Below are 20,898 nucleotides of genomic sequence, written 5' to 3' on the forward strand. Positions count from 1 at the left end.
ATTTATTTTCTGTTTTTCATACTTAAATTCCCACTGTTGTAGAATGTACCCATATGAAAGTTTCAGTTTATTTTAGAAGTACATATGCCATTTTGTTACTCTTGGCAGAAGCAATTATGGCCCAAGCATCCTTTCGATATGTTTGGGTCTTACGGCAGCCACTTTCACTTAGGCAAAAAAAGAGGAAGTGCATTACCGAAAAAGAAAATAAACTTCACAGCTGCTCCTCTATGTTCTTATGGTTCTTAATCTTCAAGCCAGGCTTGGACTGAACAGCTCAATATTTTCCTCCTGTAAAGTAGGGCACATGGCTACCCTATGGCCTGTCAGGTTGATTATACTGCATTTAGCTGTTCTAAATAATTCTTTCCTGCACCTTTCCAATTCTGAATTTTGTAACAGAGTGCTCTCCTTGAATTACAACAGCATTGCTTTGGCTACAAGTCTTACTATCACAGTTACTTCTTCCAATTTAGCATTGCTTGCTTGCCATCTGTGCCTTCACACCACTTGTGTTTGTGGTAATTCTGTTCTCATTAGAATTAATGTTTTGGCTGCTACATATTTTGGAGTGCCAAATAGGACAGAGTACTGCTAAATGTATTGGGATTTTCCATTTCCAGCACATTGTTTTCAGCTTGATTTTTCAGAGAGAAAGACAGTTAGTTCCCTTCTTTGTTCTTCTTTTGCATCTGCGAGTTCAAGTCACTGGTGCACACCTCCCCCCTTTGCTGGAAGTTAACCAAAAGCATAAGCTTCCAAACTCGTCTTCTGACTTCATTGGAGAAGAGGAAAGAATGGGAGTCACATCATACTTCACTGTGGTTTAGCGTGCAAATGTAGTCAATTTATGCTTATAACATTGAAACTTTTATATTACGGTACATATTGTGGTTGCTTTTGGTCTAACCATCCCCTTTTTAATATAATATCCAGATACAATAATAATTGAAACTATATAAAACCAATAAAACCCAAGGGAGACCTTCCTTGAGCCTGCACCTATTACTGCTGTTTTACTGATCAGACAACATAAATTGGGAATTTACTGTTGTTTATTAAAGCTACCTCTCTCTTTTTTTTAATACCGAAAACATTGAGTAATACTAGGTTTGGCATTTTTGTTTTCTGGTTCTTGGGCTGTGTGCTCACCAGAGCTTCAATGTGCATGTGAAGTGCACAGACCTGATTTTTTCCATATGCACTTTTGTGCATGCTCTTCCACATGTGAGTGCTTTCAATTGAGCTCTATCTCAAATGTTTTCCATTCAAGCTAGTGGGTGGTACTTGATTGGATGCATTTGCACTGTCTGTTGTTATCCCTTCCCCTCAATTGGTACTTTCCCACTCTCTTTAGTTCTGGGAACTTGAGATGCCTTGTGGGTATGCACACGGGAATTTGCTTACCTGTGTATGTGACCACTTTTTTTAAAAAAAAGAGAGAGGTACAAGTTTTCTGATATACCCTACTTCCACAAAATAGTGTATTAATACATTAAAAGCACACATGTGGCTTCTGGCCCCAGCAGCAGTGCACTGAGGGCCACCCAACTAATGGAAGTAGGGACATGATGATCGATGGCACCCACACATATTAACAACAGCAGCAGCAACAACAAATCCCAACTACCAACACTAAATGCACTTCAGTATGTCCACAATGGGGTGACAGCCAATTTTACGTTGGATTCTTTTTTTCTTTTCTGCGTTATCCACACATTGGGAAAATTCTCATTAAACGGCGGGAAGTGTGAGTTACCACTTGGATGAGGACAGTGCTATGCAGATGACACGGAAAGCATGCACACATGATGCATTTAATCAATTTTAAACTGGCACATGCAGCTTGGAGGCGTTGCGGTGTCTGTGTATGGGGGGAGCGTCAAGTAGAGAGAAGGGTCACGTGCACCTCCTGTCTACTGCTTCTGTCTTGTAAATTGCTCCATTCCAGCATTCTTCTGCTTTGGCAACCAAATGCATAGTTCTGGTCTCAGAAATGGCAAGCTGGTCACTTTGTTTTAAGACAACTTAGGAGTTATACAGTGAATGCACACCAGAATATAGCATGAGTCTGAAAAACCTGAAATAAATAGATATTAGTTCATCGAGAAGCAAAGAAATGCTGGTGGTCATTGTGCTTTATTAGTTTCTAAATAAATAAATAAATGCAGCTATATTAAGGAATCAGGTCAGTCACTGCCTGGAGAAAAACAACTCAAATTCACTCTTGGTTCTCTGGCAGTAAATGTTCCAGTACGGGTTTCTTGCTAAACAGAAAGAGCAAGCTTCCAACCTAAGAGGCCCTGTGCTCTTTTGATTTCACTGAACACGCAGATGTTTGCTTGAATTTGTCCTCACTTTTGAATGCTTTTTTTAGCTGCTTCATTGCATTGACAAGGTTACTTATTTCTTTCATTTGCATAACTGAACCACAACCTGCTTATATCTGCAGGTAGAACATCTGTGTTTGCATACTATCGTGGCAAGTTTTAGTTCGACGGGAATAACAAAGCTTTATCTTTTTTCCATTTACACACTCCTAACCTCTCCATTTTTTGCAAGTTTTGTTATAGAGGTTGTCAGGGCGGCGCTTTCCGCTTTACCACTCGGGGCGAAACAGGAAGTGCCACCGTGTCTGATGTTGCAGACATACCTGCTCCTGCCACTGCTATCTATACTGCCTGCTCTGCCGCTGCCACTGGCAGAGAGCATTTGGGGTAAGGTCTCGGTGATTTCAGCAAGACCTTGGCCAAATTCATTGAGATCTCACCTGAAATCATCACTGATGTCGGTGCCACTTTTTTGCCACTGGTGGATGCAGCAGAGCAGGTGGAGCACCTGCAGGGGTGCAGCCTCAGGGGCTTCCTCTGCTGGAGACAGAAGCCTCATCCCACCTAATGCCAGTGCCGGCACTGAAGATTGTGGTTTTCCCTTCTCTTTTAGGCTCACTATAAGCTAAATGTGGGGGAAAGGTCTCAGAGATGGCATTTTTTGTTTTTGTTTTGTTTAATTTAGTAGTGTTATATCCCAATAGGAACCTAACTTTAAACAAAAACAATCCAGCTAAACCAGAAGCAGGTGTGCAATAGTGTGAAACATAGTCGTCACACAAAACAGTTGGTCTTAGATGGTCCTGGGAAGGGACAGTCCAGCTGAGACAGGAGTTGATGTCTGATGAAGTCTCTGCCTGTCTTCTTCTCTCTGCCAGTGTCAGTGGTGGTTTATTGTATGCCCTACAAGAATTGCAAAAAGACTTGTGATGCACAGCAGCCTAGAGAAAGTGCTTGATCTGGAATCAGGACCCTTTACTGGAAAATCAGGGCTCACAGGCTAGAGAGAAAGAAATAGTTAATGCAAAAGGTGAAAAAAAAATCACTTAGCATGTGGAAATAGATTTTCTGCTTACAAAAATAAGGATATACTTATTCAGTTATGAAAATAAAATAAATTAATGCAATGAAACCACCATGAATATACATAAAATGTGTGGATGAATTCAAGCAAGTATTAGCTTCAAAGATATAATGGCTTCCCAGGTGTTTGAGAGAAGCTATCAGAAGAATCAGATTGCATTTCTGTTTTTTAAGATTGGATGATAACAGTGACATAAAAAGCCATCATGAAAAGTATCCGTGGCACCATATGTCTGAAAGCAAAAACAAAGAACCCCCTTTTTCTTCACTGAGTTTTGTATGGTAATGAAATTATAAATGTGACATACTAGGGAAAGGGCCCAAAGGGTGATTTTTAGATAGGAGCAGCAATGATAAGGGGAAGCAATTAAATTATGCATAATTGACAGAAGTGAGAACTGTATTTATAGTGAGAAATACAAGATGACAATAGCAGACGGATGGGGGAAAGCTCATTCCCTAAAGAACCTAACATTTTTGGACAGTATGAAAGTTAAAGAGAAAAGACAACTGTAGACAAGTTAGAGAGAACTGAGTAACACACCTGAACCTATCAGGAAGAGTGTGCCATACAACAAAAGCTAAGCTCTTGCATGTGCAACCAAAATTTGTATTTTAAAAAGTTTGATTTTAAAAAGTCCGCCCCGTCCTCCACTGCAGTAAAGAACACAGTTTATATTATGCATTCCTTTAAAGGTTTGTAAGAATAATATTCAGATTTTACATGTGGGAGGTATATTGTGGAAACACACTGGGGGATGGTTCAGTTGTAGAATCAAGTACAGGATGGTTTGAAGGAGCAGCTGGGAGTCTCAGGAACCACAAGCCTTGGTATTAGACCCTCTGGTTCAGACTAACATCCCATGTCTCAGTGCAGTGGAGTAGCTTTTAATGAACAGAAGTAAAAGAAATTGAATTCGCAGGCCCGATGCAATATTAATGAATTATATCCATTAAAAATGTACAGCCCACTTTAGTGCCGTTTAAATTGCATACTATATCTGAAATTACCTACGCATGCTTTAAGGCAGGAGATAATATCAGAAAACATCTCAATATCTTTTGAAGAACACAGTCAGGACAAAAGCTTTGCCATTAGCTTAAATTAAACAAGGGGTAGAAAATTGCAATGAAAATGTGCACTACTCAGACAGGTCCAATGGATTTACTAAGAAATAAGTCTTACTCAGTTCACAGGGATTTGCTTTTAGGTGGGAGTCTAGTGGATTATAGCCAGAATTGCACAAACTGATGGATATAGATGTGAGCTGATACTGATCCTTGGGACTAGGGAAAAAATTCTGAGTGAAAACAGAGGATCCCTTTTTGCAAAATGTTTTTTACTCCAATGAAAGTATGGGCTCATCCACACTTCTGCTTGCCCTGTGCCTAGCAAGCATGGGTTTAAGCAGTTTTCAGCTTGTCCCACACTTTCTAGGCACAGGTCCAAGCCTTTGTCCTTTCCCCCAGAAAACCCACTCTTCAGTGCTAAATTGGAACAAATGGCAATCTGCAGAAAACCCAATTGCTTTTTGTTCAGATTCAGCGTTAAGGCTGGGGTTCCCCAGGGGAATGGATAAGCCCCAAGCACGGATTGTGTGACAGCCAGGGAAGGAAACAGTTCCCAACATTGCCAAGGCATCTGTCTGGGTGATCCTCTCTGTCTCGCCCTGCTGTGAGATCTGATAAAACTGGTCTTGCAGTGAAGTCCACGAAGAGAGGCACCCTTCCCCCCACCTCATCGTCAAGGCTACCAGATAATGCTCCCTGTCTTCCTGGACTGCACTGTGAAGGCAATTCCATTACATCTTCTAATACGCTCTGTCAAGTCAGTGAACATATCTGTGCTTGGGCAAGGCAATTTGGTAATGCTCTTTCCTGCGCTTTGCTGAAGGGACAAGAAAACTGCCCTCACAGTGCAGCATGGGATGTCAGTTCCAGTCAGTTGCTTTGATTCCTTCTTCTCTCCTACGAAGACAATGCTTTAGTGTTAGATGAAATGTTCTGGTTTTGCTGATCTTATATTTTACATTTTAATTCACTCTTTTATCTTGGACTTACTTGGACTTGTATAAAAACTTGTCTAATAGCCCTGTAATCATTCCCTTCATATTGCAAATGTGGGACTGTGGGTGAGAGGATGTTACTTGGCTACTTCCTGGGTTCATTTTAGCCACTGCGCTAGCTCTTAAGATGAAACTTTAGGTCACACTCCACCACAGAATGGAGAATGTTTAAAGCTCATTGACTTCTCTGGTCTTAAACAAAATTGATTCTGGATTGCATTGTAATCTTAGATTGAAACCTGATCATATCACAGGGACAAGGTTGGGGTTTTTTTTTAAAAAAGTATCATAGTATATTGTGCAGCATTACCTCCAAAGCAGAAAGTATTAATATCTATATTTTAAATTTTTTAGGTACACATGTCATGGAAGGTTCTGGAAGAATGGTTGTTACTGCTGTAGGAGTTAATTCTCAAACAGGGATCATCTTTACTCTGCTAGGCGCTGGTGAAGACGAGGAGAAGAAAGATAAGAAAGGTGCAAATTTGATCACATCAAATTTCCTCAATGTCTGTTTTTATTACATAAAACTGATACACAAACTAACTACTTGTTAGCCGCCCTGAGCCCGGCTTCGGCTGGGGAGGGCGGGATATAAATAAAATTTATTATTATTATTATTATTAACTACACAGCATTTATTTCTGATTCAGTCCCATCATTTTGGGGGGCAGGACCTATGACACTCACAACTTTCACATGCTAGATGTGTACCAAAGTGTTATTTTGAACATCATACATTTTCTATGTAAAATGTGAGAAGGGAAAAGTAAAAAAAGAAGTTCCGGGCTCACCTACGTTCCACACATTCTCAAGCTGTGTTATATATCCCAAAGTCATAACAAACAGAGATTTAAACAAACATAATTGAGTGCTGTTGTTAAAAAAGAAGCAAATTACTACTTTTATCATTTCTATCCTCACATTTGAGATCTAACTGAAATTGTTGTAGTCTTGGATTTTATGTTTTAATTTAACACCAGAATTTTAAATTGTGCCATATTTTATCGTGCACAGTTCATATTTTACTTGATGTTAGCATACAACTAACATTAATCCAGCTTTTGTTAATTTAGTAACTGGTACCATTCCGATTATCTATATAGTGCCTTCTACTTTTGTAGTAGATGGGGACTTATCTTTCTAAGCACAATCGAAATGTTGGATCTAAACAGTCTATTCTCTGGATAGAAGACGTTTCCACTTATAGAAGGGGCGCTTCCATGAGCAGAACTCTCTTCTCATGAATGGAAGCCCATTCCATTAACATAACAGAATATTTTGATCCAACCCATGCCTATAAGTAGGCTGAACTGAGATGGTCTCCTTTGTAGAATATTTCTTGGAAAGAAAGCCACTTATGTTTCATGGGAAGTTATGTGAAGATCACTCTTCAATTTCCAGATTCAGGCAGCCTTAATGAAAACGAAAGCTAAAATAATAATAGGGATCTGTTCAAGTTTCTTTTCCCCATAAATCTTCACTGCAACTGATTGATTATTGATTATTCAATTCAATTCAATTCCTGCATTCCTTATTTAAACAATTTCTTCCTCTCTTTTATCAAACCATGCATCATTGATATAGGAATGGTTAACGAGCAAATTTTTGATAAACTTGTACACACTCACCTTTTCACAAAAATAATGTGTGCCCAGAGTCCTTATACTTTTGCCAGATGGTCTTATATCTAGTTAAACTGCTGTCCATGTGGTTATGATCCAGAGCAAAGCTGACCACGTCTGTGACAGTCACCCTTTGCACCATTGCAGGTCATGTTAGAGTCTTAACGTGAGTGCAAATAAAAATAAAGGAAATATATTGAATGTGTGCAATCTTCTTCATGAACACAGTTTACTTACACTCCTAAATCAGAAAGGGCATTTTTTTTCCTCCCCAGAGGTATATCAGAAGCTTTAGTATGAAAGGAATGATAATAAATCCTATTGATTTCAGTATGTCTGTAAGGTAGGCGTACTTCTAGAGTTCATTTGTTTCGTATTAGACTAGATCAGTCTAAACTAGGACAAAGTGAAATACAATTGCCAAGAAAGTGTAGGCACTTGTATTTGGTGTACAGAATATTCAATGTAGTTTTTGCTGTATTCCCTACACTTACAGTACACACTAAACTCTCTATCTCTATGTAGACTAATAGTGTTACGTTACATGTAAAGCTAATATGATAAACGGGGATTAAAATGTGTCTTCTCAGAAAACAATGGCTGGTGATTGAGGGCTTTATAGCTAATATATTTTAAGCAAGAATTGTGTAAGACACACTAGTAATTTTCACATAGCCTGCCACAGTCTACAGTCTGGGCCTGCTTTTCTGTGACAAGATCCTGTGTAATTCTCCCCAGTGTTTCCTCTTTCTTCATTTAGTGTTTATTCTTCCTTGTCCTGTATTTTAATTTTTTAAAAGAGACAATCTACGCCACCAACTGAGGGATAGGTGAAAAAAGAGGGTCATATTTGTCATATAACTTCCATAAAACATCATTACACATCCAATAAAACACCTAACAAAATGCTTTCAAGACTCATTCTTCAGTCATTCAAGTAAGCCTCCAGTGATGTAATGATCAGGCTGCATGGAATGTCAGTCTTCCAAGCACTGTTCCTGTGAACACACTCTTTATTTAAACAGAGCTTGTGGATGAGTCTGGCATGAGCCCCACTGAAATGAGCAGTGTTTGTACAGCAACAGTGCTCATTAGATTATGTCCCTATTTCCTAAGCTCAAACATACATCCATTGTTATGTATGCTTGCAGCTTTCTGAAAGCCTACCAATCAGATGTGTTTGCATTTCTCTAGATGTATGCATTTCTTCCTCATTAACATTTTGTAAAAAATCATCATACAGGTGTGAAACAGGAGGATGGACATCAGCTTCCAGGTAGAGTAAGAAACCTACCATATCAGAGGAAAGGCTGAGGCTTTTAACTGGGGCTTTCCCAAAAATGAGGGTGCGGAAAAGACCTGAGTGAATAGTCAAGAAAACCTGTCTTCACTACATGATTGGAATCTAAAATGAAATTTCAGTTGGAGTTCTTTTTACCCCTTTTTTATGTGGCTCTTCCCTAAAAGAATTATTTCAGAAAAGTTCGTTTAAAATAAGGACTTTTAAAAACCTTAGTTAAAAATGGAAGCCATGATTTTTAATTTTTCACTTACATATCAATACAAAATGGCTCAGCTAGTGGGTGAACCAGAAGTCTGACTCCAGTGGGCGGGCTGAAGTGCTAGGCAGACAGAGGAACTCTTGAAGAGTTCAAAGAAGCCTCACTGAACTTGGGGCCTACTTTGTCTCCTGGAATCTCCATTCATTGGACCATTAGGCTTATTAGGGCAGGGGCAGGGTAGACACAAAGCTAAATAAACATAGAATAAGACCTGCTGGATTAGACCACATGCCTATCTAGCCCGGCATCCTGTTTCCCACAGTGGCCAGCCAGTTTCCTCTGCAGATTCCATAAGCAGAGCAAAAGGCAAAAGCTTTCTAGTGTTGTCCCCAATAATTTCAGAGGCATGCTGTTTCTGCTCCTGGAGGTTGCATACAGTTATTGTGGTTAGCAGCCATTGTTAATCCCTTTGGATTTTAAAGCTATCTAAAGCTAGTGGCTGAGCCACCATATGCTGTGGCAGTGGATTCCATAAATTAACTCTGTGCTGGATGAAGAAGTACTTCCTTTTGTCGGCCTTTAATCTCTTGTCAATCAACTTTATTGGATGACCCCAAGCTACAGCACTGATGCAGTACTTGTTCTCAGTTAAGCCTTGGTGATATGGCTGGCTGACCTCCGCAAGCCCTACAAGGGGACATCCAGACAAGGAAGCAGCCTGGCTCCTAGTGAGCCTCATCCCCACACTTGTAGTCGTCCCCCCCAAAAAAATGTTAAGATGGGAATTAGGGGGCTCTGCTTGATGATGAGCCTCCTGCCAGCTTGTGTGTTCTAGCACATGCCCGACTTCGTTGACCTCTGGAGTTCCATGGTACCATCTTAACGTTAAACATCTAGTACTAGAAAAGCAAATCTAAGATCAAACAATTTATTTATCTAAATAGCATGTTGGCCCAAGGTATTATTTATGTGACACTGAAAATGAACCACTGAATATTTGAAGCCAAAATTGTTGCTGGAAACATTTGTACAGTTTCAGATCATTTATTCACTGCAGATTATTCACTCAGCTCTAGCACAGCTAAATTCCAATCAATGCAAAATCTGCTGGGAACTTTTGCTTCCTCTTGATGTGAAGGAACTTCTTGCCTGACCTATTCCCCCCCCCCACTCCCCGCTGCCACCCCTTGTTTGAAAGGGAAACTGCTGACACTTTAGAACTGTGATTGACTTGATTTGATTTTCTGTCGTCATTCAATGCACAATGAAAAACAGAATTGGTAATAAAATTGTTTAGCAAATCTTGAATGGACTGTGTATATATATATATATACAAACAAAAAGAAAGAGTCAAATAGGGCTCGTGATTGTACTCTTGAGTTTCCCAAAATCTCTTTTGAATGTTACCCTGGAAAATGTGCCTTATTATTTTTAAAACGAATGAAGGAATTAAATAGAATACCTTTTAGATGCGTAGATAAATAAAGCATGTTAGTTCTAGTAAACGTAATATTGTAGTTATTTATGGCTGTCCTGAGAAATGCAGGTGCTTAAATAATACTTTATTTTTTTCCTACACTTCAAATAAAAACCTATTATTATTATTATTTTAAAAATGAGGCATCTTAAGAATGTCTGCGTGGAGGAGCAGAGGAATTAGAAGTAGTATGTAAAGTCAGTTTCTCACCAACTCTGTTAACTCTGTTAAATGTCTTTCATATTTACTTTTATAATATTCCATGTATGAGTTTTTGTTCCCCACTCTTGTGACATTCTTGTAATAACATCCATTTTTAGACATTATGTTGCTTACTTTAAAACAACTCTGTTTTGGAGAGAGAGAGAGAGAGAGAAATGAAGCCACATTAGTCCATAAATGTTATCCTTTCTGTCATGTGAATTTGTTCATATTATTATGATTTATTCTTTTTTTTCCTTTTATGCATTATTACTCAGTAGATTCTTCCCATACCTCCTTCCATCCTCCTTCAACTACAGATGGGGCAGCAGGTGCAAATGCCACAGATAATGCAAATGCCAGCTTAGTCAATGGTACGTTAAGAACACCTAGCTTGTTTTTATTTGATGGATTTCTCTCCTTAACTCTATAAGCTTCCCTCTTTCTCTTATGAACGGCACAGATGTTGTATCTGCATGTGATTATTACCCTGTGAGAGCTCCTATTGTATCGCAGCTTATAAGAGATGCCACAAAATCCCACTTGGTCTTAGCCAGCCAAAATCTTTGCTTCTCACTGATGCAACAATGGGACGTGAACAAGTAGGAATCAAGGAATCTTCTATTGCTGATTCAAACTATTAAAAACAAACCACTGCAGCAAGTATCTGCCAAATCCACATTTCCTCACAAGGTTTTCAGTGCAAAGCTGTTGTTTCCATGCTTTCCAATGTCTATTTGAAAGAGAGCATGATTTTGTTTTTCATTCTACTGTTCCAGTGTGGCACTCTCATAAGCATTCATAGTCTCAACATAGCTTTGGGAAAACAATCCTGCTGGGGTCAGGAATCTGGCTTAAACACTACCAGTAGCATTGTAGTGCTTTATTGTGCGTTCCCACAACCTTTTGACTCAGCACTGAGCGAAGCATTTACTGTAGGCAATGATAGTAGATAGCAAACTATTGCTGTGTACTACCGTGCATGTGCTTGGATATGGTTTCATACATTTTCTTTCTTTCTTTCAACAAATACAACTTCACCTTTGCAATTCTGAATGTGATGTTGGCCAGCTTCTTGACTCCATTTCTTAGCATGCCCATACAATAAACTGCTTTATAATAATATAAATTTATAGTAAGTATGAATGGGTGTATTTTATCTCAAGCTTGGATAGAACACTTGCTTTTTCTCTAAACTTATTATAATATCTTTGCTTGATTACATTGTTGTGCTTTTAGCATCTAAGTAGTAATGAATTATTTATGATACCACTAAATAGTAACCAAAGCATGGATGTTATACAATGTTTATTAATCCTATTTATAATTGGATACACTTCATGTCCTGTAGAAAGTTTAAAAAATGAATGTTAAATGTGTTTTCTGGAGCCCCGAAAGCAGGAAATCCTAAAGATCAGAAATGAGGAATTTGTGGTCCTCAGGATGTTGTTGGAGTCCAACTCCCATCAGTCTAACTAGCATGACAAATTGTCAGGATTGATGGGAGTTGTAGTACAGTGTGTTATCGGAAAACAAGTCTAGACCCTCTCAAGTATCATAACTAATTTCATGGTTGTTCTGTTCCTGGTAAAAATATGAATACAATACCATCTTAATAAATTTGAACATGCTATAATTTCATTCTTTCCACTGCTGAATCATATTGGAAACAAAGCCTTCTGAAACTTGCAAAATCACACTCTTGATGTGATCATAAGTCACAAATCATCCCTTAGGGAGCTGTGAATACTTGCTGTACAACCAAATTGGTCTGTTTAGCTCAGCATGGGACTGCATTTGAGAGATGGAGGCTGAAATTGATAGCATCGTCATGTTAGGCTCATCTGCAAAAGTTCCTTGACAGACAAATGAATGCAGCCTTCATAAGGAGGCTTTGACAGTATATTAAGAAAGGGCCTGTTTTATATGTAGGTAGCCTAGCACTGATATGTCCTACATTTTAAAGAGAACTATTACTTATAATGGGGTAGCTACTATAGTGCCTGGCATGTACTTCAGCTCTCTATTTTAAAATTTAATGTACGTATTTTACTTTATTTAACAAAATTTATATACTGCTTGATTGGAACAAATCCTCTAAGCAGTTTACAGAAGTATAAAACAAAACATTAACATTCTTGATTAAAAACAGTTAACAGCAGCTATTTAAAAACATTCAAATGATAATTAAATTCAACAGTAGCTAGAGAGAGAGAGAACACGTATAAACATTCTACACATCTAGAAAGGCTTGTCTCGTGGTGGCCATGAGTTGTGTGGAATAATACAAAATTAGAAAGACAACCTCTCTGGAGAACCTTATGCTTGTCATGGGAAGTCAGCTATAGTTTGCTTGTCCTGATAGTGCAGATCACATAATATTGATTTTACGTGCACACACACACACACACACACACGTCTATAGTAACAAGAAGCATTCCTCAGTACCAGGAAAAATATACAAAGTGGACACACTTCACTCATTCTCATTTCACAGAAATTGCTTAGAATGTACCTGTACATTTTGCCCCATAACATTTCTTCAAGGAGAGCTAGTGACTTACTTTTTTTTAATGCAAACTCAGAGTTTGGGATACCTGCCCAGGGGACCATTTAAAGTTTCGATTGGTGTCATTGCCCCACACTGTGTTGGCAACTCCTGTACCGAATCATGTGGGATATAAAATATTTCTTTGTTTGCTGTGACATGCATATTGCTGACAGAAAATACCTATTCTAGGATAGCTTGTCATTTCCAGGCAACAATATAAAACACAGATCCCTTTTAGATGCTCTACATCTGCAGTGGAGTTTTTCTGCCTTGATATTTGAGCCTTTGCTAGGTTTCCAACTTAATCCTATAATCCCCAATGAACAAACAGGCAAAAATACCCACACTATATATATATAGTAGTCCATACAAACCATCCATTTAAATAGTCTAGAAATGTATACTTTCCAGTACTAGTTAAATGCAGTAAGGTAAAGGTAAAGGTACCCCTGCCCGAACGGGCCAGTCTTGACAGACTCTGGGGTTTGTGCGCCCATCTCACATCTATTGGCCGGGGGCCAGCGCTGTCCGAAGACACTTCCGGGTCACGTGGCCAGCGTGACAACGCTGCTCTGGTGAGCCAGAGCCGCACACGGAACGCCGTTTACCTTCCCGCTGGTAAGCGGTACCTATTTATCTACTTGCCCCCGGGGGTGCTTTCGAACTGCTAGGTGGGCAGGCGCTGGGACCGAGCAGCGGGAGCGCACCCCGCCGCGGGGATTCGAACCGCCGACCTTTCGATCGGCAAGCCCTAGGCGCTGAGGCTTTGTTAAATGCAGTAGTCCATGACTATTGCTTCACATTGTGGCTTTAAAATATTAAGTACGCAAGACTGAACTTTGTGCTTCTACTTTATGTCTGAGTTTTGAAAGATGGGAACTTCATTTCTGTTATCATAAATTAAAACATATTTCATTACTTGTCATTATGGAAGTATTCCTTAAAAAAGAAAGCTAACCTTGAGGCTTTGGTGAACAGTATTTCCCATGGATTTTTGAAATGTTAATAGCAGCTGATTGAAATGTCCCATCAGAACCACTATTTGTCCTCCGAGACCAAACATGCACCCACCCCACAGGGCAAGTAGCTGCTTGGGGGGTGGGGTGCATTTCAAGCAAGAAAACAGCGTGGAAGAAATAGTACAAGTCTTCCTTTGTGCTACAGTTCCAATCTAAACTGAGTCCCTCTCTCCAACACAACTGTCATTAACATGAAGAATGCTAAATGATCCAGCTCATGGATCTCCTGGATCATACCCAGTTGCCCCTTGCAATATGGAAGCATTTGCTGGTGCGGCCAGCATTGCATTCTGCAAGGTCTCAGTGTGTGCTAGGGAAGTGGTAGCAGTTACTTGAGTCAAGCTAGGCTGTACCAGAAGAGTCGTCCAAAGCTTTCAGAAGGCTGACAAAGGCCTTCTGTTCCCATTGGCCTTCCTTTCCCACTCTGACCCCACCCCCGAAGTGCTGCCTGCAATCTTTAAAGAACCATATATGTGGCTGTGGAGCAGGAAAAGCTAGAGGAAAATAATTCCCAAGGAATTATTGGAAGAACCATGTCCTTGAGTTAGAATGATATAGAAAGGAGTACTGAAGGCTCTCTCCCCTGAGTTGGTGACTTGTGAATCAACTGAATTTGAGTCTTTCATGGTGTGACACTGGGACATGGACACAGGGCACATGAGAGTCAGCTCTCTACACCACTGCCTAATTTGGGGGCTGGAATGTATGTGAGTGAGTGAATGCATAAATGAGTGTATCATATTTGTGTTTATCTGTGGATGCATCTGAGTATATGAGAAAGTGCGGGTAGGTGCCTACCACTCGTATATTGCCCCTGGAAGGTCAACCATAAGGAAATGGGGTCCTCAGGCTGAGAAAGTTCCCTACCCTGGATTAAAGGGTAGTCTGCTCCCTTAGACATTTTAGTAGTGGGTTTAAGAAAGACCTTTGAATTCCCAATGAATAGGTTTCAAAATGAACAAAGCAGATATTTTGGGAGAAATGGAGGGCATGGGGAAGTTGGGGGATGCCCTGTTGCACAAGCAGAAGTCCTTGTGCAAGGCCTCCTCTGATAGAACTTGTTAGATGGATCCTGCCCTAGACTAACAACAAGACTTAACTTACCTATAGTTCCAAAAAACTGCTAAATAGTCATGTGTCATTATTTAATGAAATCTAAGTATTGTATCAGGGATATTATATTACCGGTAACATCTGCTAGAAATATAGGCCTGGTGCAAGGCTCCTTCCATGTCTCCCTGTGCTTCCGAGGTAGCTCTTTCCAATTTTAGATGATCTCCCAGCTGAGTCCACAGTCCACCAATATTATTATCTCAGTTGCAAATCTGAAATTTTTTCTGCCTCACTGCAGTTAGGCTTGAGGAAAAGCCTTCCATTTGTTCAGAAGGCTTTTTTGAAGCCTAATTGTTGCAGGAGTGGGCAAGATCTTCCTGATGATTGCTGCTGGTTTAACTTTCTCTCCAACTGCATTCTTCAGTAACCATTCTTCAATAACCATTATGTTTATGTGTGCACATATATGTGTAGTTGTGGTAAGTATGTGTGTATTCTGCCCCAATAGTTTGCATAGTCCCCAAATGAGCTCAAAAAATCTGGAGACCCCTGGTTATTGTCTAATTCTGTCATGTCTGTCATCCTTTGGTATATGCTTATTATACATTTTACAATGGAGTATTGGGCTAGAAGAAAAAGTAACATACTCCATAATAGTCATTTCCGCAGTTTAGTAATATAGTATATGTGTACAAATCACACTGTCTAGTGGAAATACATAGTTTTACTTCTCAAGAGAGGCAATTTATCCAGTATTTCTGGATCTCCAAGAATGCTTCATTGCTGAGACTTTCCTTGTCACATCCCTTTTATTTATCTCTGTGATATATTAATGTGCAACTGCTATCCCATCCCATAGACACCTGTCAACTGGCTTCAATATTTCTCTGTGCCAGATTCAGCATTTCTCTGTGTATATTTGGTGAATTTTTTTAAAGCAGCCATTTGTACCTAGCAGCAGCTTTCTCCAGACAGAAACTTTAAAAGTGAACAGTTGGTACTGTAACTTTAACATTACATGAAAACATTCAGTACAGAGGAAAAGAAATGAAAATATATTTCTTATTTTATTAATTGATTTAAGGAGAAAATGCATTTTTTTAAAAGAACCTTAGCCTAAGCCACCTTTGCCCTAATCCCACCTGTGATACTGTGCACACAGAACACTGCTTCTGCATGTGTATTCCCAGCAGGATGAAAAACTGTGTGCATAAGTGGCACATGTGGTTCACAGCTGGGGCTATACATGCAGTACTCTATTATAAAAGGTTAAAATTCCCATTTCCAGCTCTTCAGGAAGGCCTGTAGAAGCCTGAATTCATTCCTTCATTTTTCCTGCTGACCTGCTGGTTTCACATTTTATGGAGAACATGATAGAAATGTATCCTCCCCTCACTTTTTGGCACACTGCAGCACTCTTGCACTCCATATTATGAGCATGGAATGTGGAAATTGCAGTTTGGCGAATCTAGTAGAAATGTATAGAAACACTATAAAAGAAAAATGAATAGTACCTTACATGCAAATTTAAAATAACCATTGTTTTCAAAATAATCATGCTGCTCTGCATTAGAGGAATTTATTATTTTATTTTACTCTAAAATTAGTCACTTTGTTTAGCAAATATTTATTAGCTTCAGGTGGGGAAATAACAGCAAGTAGATTTGTAATTGCAATTGGGACATGTAGGATTGTTTATAAACATTGCCAGTCTAACGCTTGTAACATTTATACAAATGTTGGAAAGATTGTTCTCCAAAATTAATTTTACATATACATTTTGGAGAACATTCTTTCCAACATCAGTACCGTTCCCTGACTGAAAGGCCTTTGTGTGCACATCAAAACTGTACATATCTGCACCTTGCCATATCCATTCATTTCAGTGGAGGGAATGGATATTTACCTGAAAATGAATGCACGTGCAGATCTACTTCCTCCCTTAAATTAAATAGGGAATGATTTCTGAGAGGGTGAACATTCTATATACACAGCATTCTGTGGTGAGATCGCTGGTTTGGGGGGTGATTATAACTGAATTTTATTTTATTTGCAGGAAATGCCGGCTACTCTGAATGTCTCTAGTTCTTTGATATTGGAATTCCAAGGATTAATTTCATCAGGATTTTTAAATTATAATTTCATCTTCCAAATTTTAAAATCAGAATGCAAATCTATATTCTGGTTATAATATTAGCAACTATGGACTCTTATTGATTTAAGCAGTCTGCTTTGTCAGAAGTACATACTGGATTTTTACAGTGTAATAGATTGTACTAGATAGTCTTCAGTTCCCATTCCAGATCTCCTATTTTATTATTTTATAATATGATACATATTGCTAACGAATAGCATATTTTAAACATACTAATTAAACTAAGATACTAAGAGATACTAAGATACTAAGTTTGGGGATGGGAAAATGCAAGGCTGCACTACACCTTGAAATTCCCCAGGTGTAGACGAGAGACGTGAGTGTTAACACTCAAAGAGGCACTATTGGCAGCTGCCCATGTCCTCCAAGAGAAAAATTCCTTGAGCACCAGGGCATGACGTTAGTTCTTCAAAGATGAGAAAGGCCACGGAGCCTGTCTTCTTTCTCCCATGAGTATATTGAAAGTGCAGAAGATTCTGCCAATGTAGAGCCACTAGCAGTATCTATTTCTCCTGGGAATAAAGGGGTTTGAACTAGGAGTCCCATGACAGCACCTTGGGACTTCTTGTTCATGAGACCTGTGATCCTGCTAGAAATAGACATTTGCAATGTCACTAAGCTGGCAGACACTAGAGCAGCAGTAGAGGCTTTCCCCATCTTTGGAGGAAACATTGTCTGCCGCCGCCACCCCACCATACGTTTTCTCCCATTGGAAACGGGGTAGCAGGCCGGAATGGTAGAAGTGCAAGCGTAGGGGTGGGGCTGTGTCTGTCTTGACTGCTCTTTTTATTTGTGTGAGCAGATCAGACAAGCCTGCCAAGTGTCCAATGTCAACTTTAGAACATGCCCCAGAAACCTTTGCAGCGCAGTATAAGTAAGTTTCTATATCAAGCAGGTCTATGTCAAAAGTATTTCCTGACAGAAGAATGCAGAATCCAAAACACTGGGTTAGATAATTTCAAATTATTGCTTTAGGCTTTGCAGTATAAAAACAATTACTATTGCTCCAAAGTGTTTATGACTTTCTATTATTACTGCAACAGAGGAGGCCTTGGTGGTAAATGATAAACTTGGTTGTAAATTTTTGTTCAGGAAGCTCATTCATGCATATAAATACATCATAAAAATTTGCATTAAACTTTATTTAAACATGCTCATAACGTGTTTTTTTGGCCCTTTTTATTTAAATACCCCTTTGTCTTGTGTTCTGTCTGTGCGTACTGATTGTTTACTGTCTGTTTTTGTTTGTTTGTTACAATTTTTATCACATAGGCAAAATGCAGGATGGGAATATGGAGAACAACCAGAATAAAGGTAACCTTCTTTTATATTAAGGAGGATTTTAAACATCTACTTGAATTTAGTTCTGCAAGTATAGTATCAGGAATATCACCCCCGCAAAAAAAAAAAAGTACCTCAAAAGCAAACTTTTTAATTTTTTTATTCCTATGACAAAAACAACACTGTAAACAGTCCAGCCTTTTTCTTGCCTCCTTTAAGCCTTCATGTTGGAATAACCAACCATGGGACGCTGATAGATTCCAACAACTTGGAGCTGTCATATCCATCTTACCAGAAGGCTTCCGTCAACTGCATCATCATGAAAGCTTCATGGAGCTATGCTCACACAACCTCTCTTTTCTAGTGCTGCTTCTGCTGTTTCACTTCTGCACTCTTCTCCTTAGCGATATTCTGTGGTTATTACTGTGAAATGCTCACATAGGGAGCACTGTCTGTGCCACCTTGAAGGTATTCTGTGCCAGTGCTAATATCAAGTTGTGCATAAAGAAGGATTTGCAACTTGCAGCTTAGAGAATATTAGTGTATTGGACTTTTAACCAAGTTAGGCTGAAATCCTGCAGTGCTGTGTGTGAATGCAGGGAAGCATGCACCCAGACAGAGGTTGTAGTCACTGCATAGCTAAAGAGCAATACACTTTTCAGATGGACATCAGGTTGCATCTGTGTAAAAGTGGTTGCAGAAGAAACTTCAAAAGCACTGCCAGGGCACATGTGGTTCTTCACTACAATAGACACATAACCCTTGTAAGATTTCAGCTAGTTGTCAAGCAGTGTGTTTCATCTTTTTAAAATAACAACAAATAATATTTATTTCCTGTGCAAATTATTTAAGTGTATATTCCCTGTGTAAATTAAAAATTAGAATTCTCAAAAGGTCTTTTCTTTGCCGAATAATATCGTATCTATTTTTCCAATACAACATTTGCCGTCTACATTTGTCTAACAGCAGTTTCTTGACATGTTTTTCTTTGCAGAATGAATATAACTGGTATAGAACAGTTGAACACATTTGTTTTCCTAAACTACGTAAGATAGATGAATAACGAAGAAGATAAAGCCCATAAAAATACATTTTTTAGTTCCTCTTAGGAATTTCAAAATACAGAAATAACACATACAGTCCTACTTGGTGCTAAGCTAAATTGATTATGTCTAACTATTCTTGATAGATCTTCTAAACAGTGTACACCATAATATACTATGAGTAGTGGAAAATTTCTCCTGAGCAACACCATTAAATTTATGTAAGGCCATAGTTGTGCTTTTGCACATCTCCTTTCAGTTTCAGCTGGGATTGCACAGGGGAAGTTTGTAATATATTGCGCCCTATAGCATTTTTATTATTGCACCAACTTTAATAAGCAGCGTGAGACAGACACACAGGGATGATGAAGAAATTATAGTGCAACTTACAGCTACCAGCTTTCCTAACCATTTGAACACTTGCCTTTGCTTTTCCTCATATTTCTTCATGTTTTCAGTTTTAATTATACAAAAAATGATTGTTTTTTGTTGCTACTTCAAATGCAATTGTAATTGCATATATTTTTGAGAGTGGTTTAGAGCATTAAAAGATTTTGAGTAGGTTCTCAGTTGTGGTAGTTAACATGTTCTGTGTATAGCTGGTATTTTAGTACTTGATGTTTATCTAAATTTACAAGGTGGCAAGAGGCTTTGCTTCCTTTTAACTAAAAGAGAAAACCTTCACACTGATCTTCAGTGTCTAGCTGGAGTGCTCCTACGAAGAACTATGGAAAGATGTTGTGCAAGAACATCTTCCAGTGCTCTCCCTCTTCAAAGTTTAGTTCTTCATAATGTTAGGTAAGCGTCACCCTCCGAAAAGATTTCAGCAAAATTTACCCACCCCCCTGGAAGTGGCAGAAAGATAACCGCCTCTTCCATAGCGTCTCTGTCTTTCTCTGAGTGTGTGAGAGAAGAGGTTTTCAAAATTGGTAGGCAGGGCTCAGCACAATATCTTTTAATAGGCATTTTTTCTCCTTAATATCACTCTCGGGGGAAATGGCTTTAAAGATGGCTGGATGGCTGAGGCAAGGGGGAGAATTTGGTTTCTTGCACTCATTCTGTAGGGATGCGGTAGTATACACATTTCTGCATGCAGTTCTGCCGTCGTGTCTAGGCTGACTCCTGGGCTAAGTAAACTGAATATAAAATCAGTATCTTAAATCTATTCAAGCGTGAGCTTGATAAATTATGTTTTAAATGCAAACTGAATCAAATTATTCTCCCATCCCTACTTGTAAAGCATGCTGCAAACAGACTTAGAAGTAATCGTCATACCTTGCCTCTGAATAAAGGAGGTGGAGTAGGTGACGCTGGCATCCAGAGGTAATTTAATTATATGATTCTGAGGAGGCTTCTGATGTAAAAAAAAAAAGTTAGATAGTTAATCATATAGGTCATAAATCTATCATTCATATCCTGGTCTCAGGATATAGTGTGAGTGCACATGAAACCACTTTTTGCTAAAGTAAAACAGGTCTGAGTCTGGTAAGTACTTTGGAAGGGGGATAACCC

At 39.0% G+C, this 20,898-nt stretch overlaps 1 protein-coding gene across 18 annotated transcripts in view; it reads left to right on the top strand.

Moving 5' to 3' along the window:
• The window catches only part of ATP2B2 (ATPase plasma membrane Ca2+ transporting 2), a 358,314-nt gene that overhangs the window by 276,201 nt on the left and 61,215 nt on the right, over positions 1–20,898 (top strand). For 10 of the 18 annotated variants that reach the window (XM_082211882.1, XM_082211878.1, XM_082211885.1 and 7 more), the window contains 4 exons: positions 5,834–5,956; positions 8,348–8,380; positions 10,563–10,658; positions 18,335–18,376. In XM_082211882.1, coding sequence (XP_082068008.1) covers positions 5,834–5,956; positions 8,348–8,380; positions 10,563–10,658; positions 18,335–18,376 — 294 coding nt within the window. The remainder of the gene's footprint in view (positions 1–5,833; positions 5,957–8,347; positions 8,381–10,562; positions 10,659–18,334; positions 18,377–20,898) is intronic. The other 8 variants (XM_082211883.1, XM_082211879.1, XM_082211884.1 and 5 more) reach the window with 6 other exon arrangements.

Source organism: Podarcis vaucheri (assembly GCF_965113315.1).
Source record: "Podarcis vaucheri genome assembly, chromosome: 2".
Lineage (NCBI taxonomy): Eukaryota > Metazoa > Chordata > Lepidosauria > Squamata > Lacertidae > Podarcis > Podarcis vaucheri.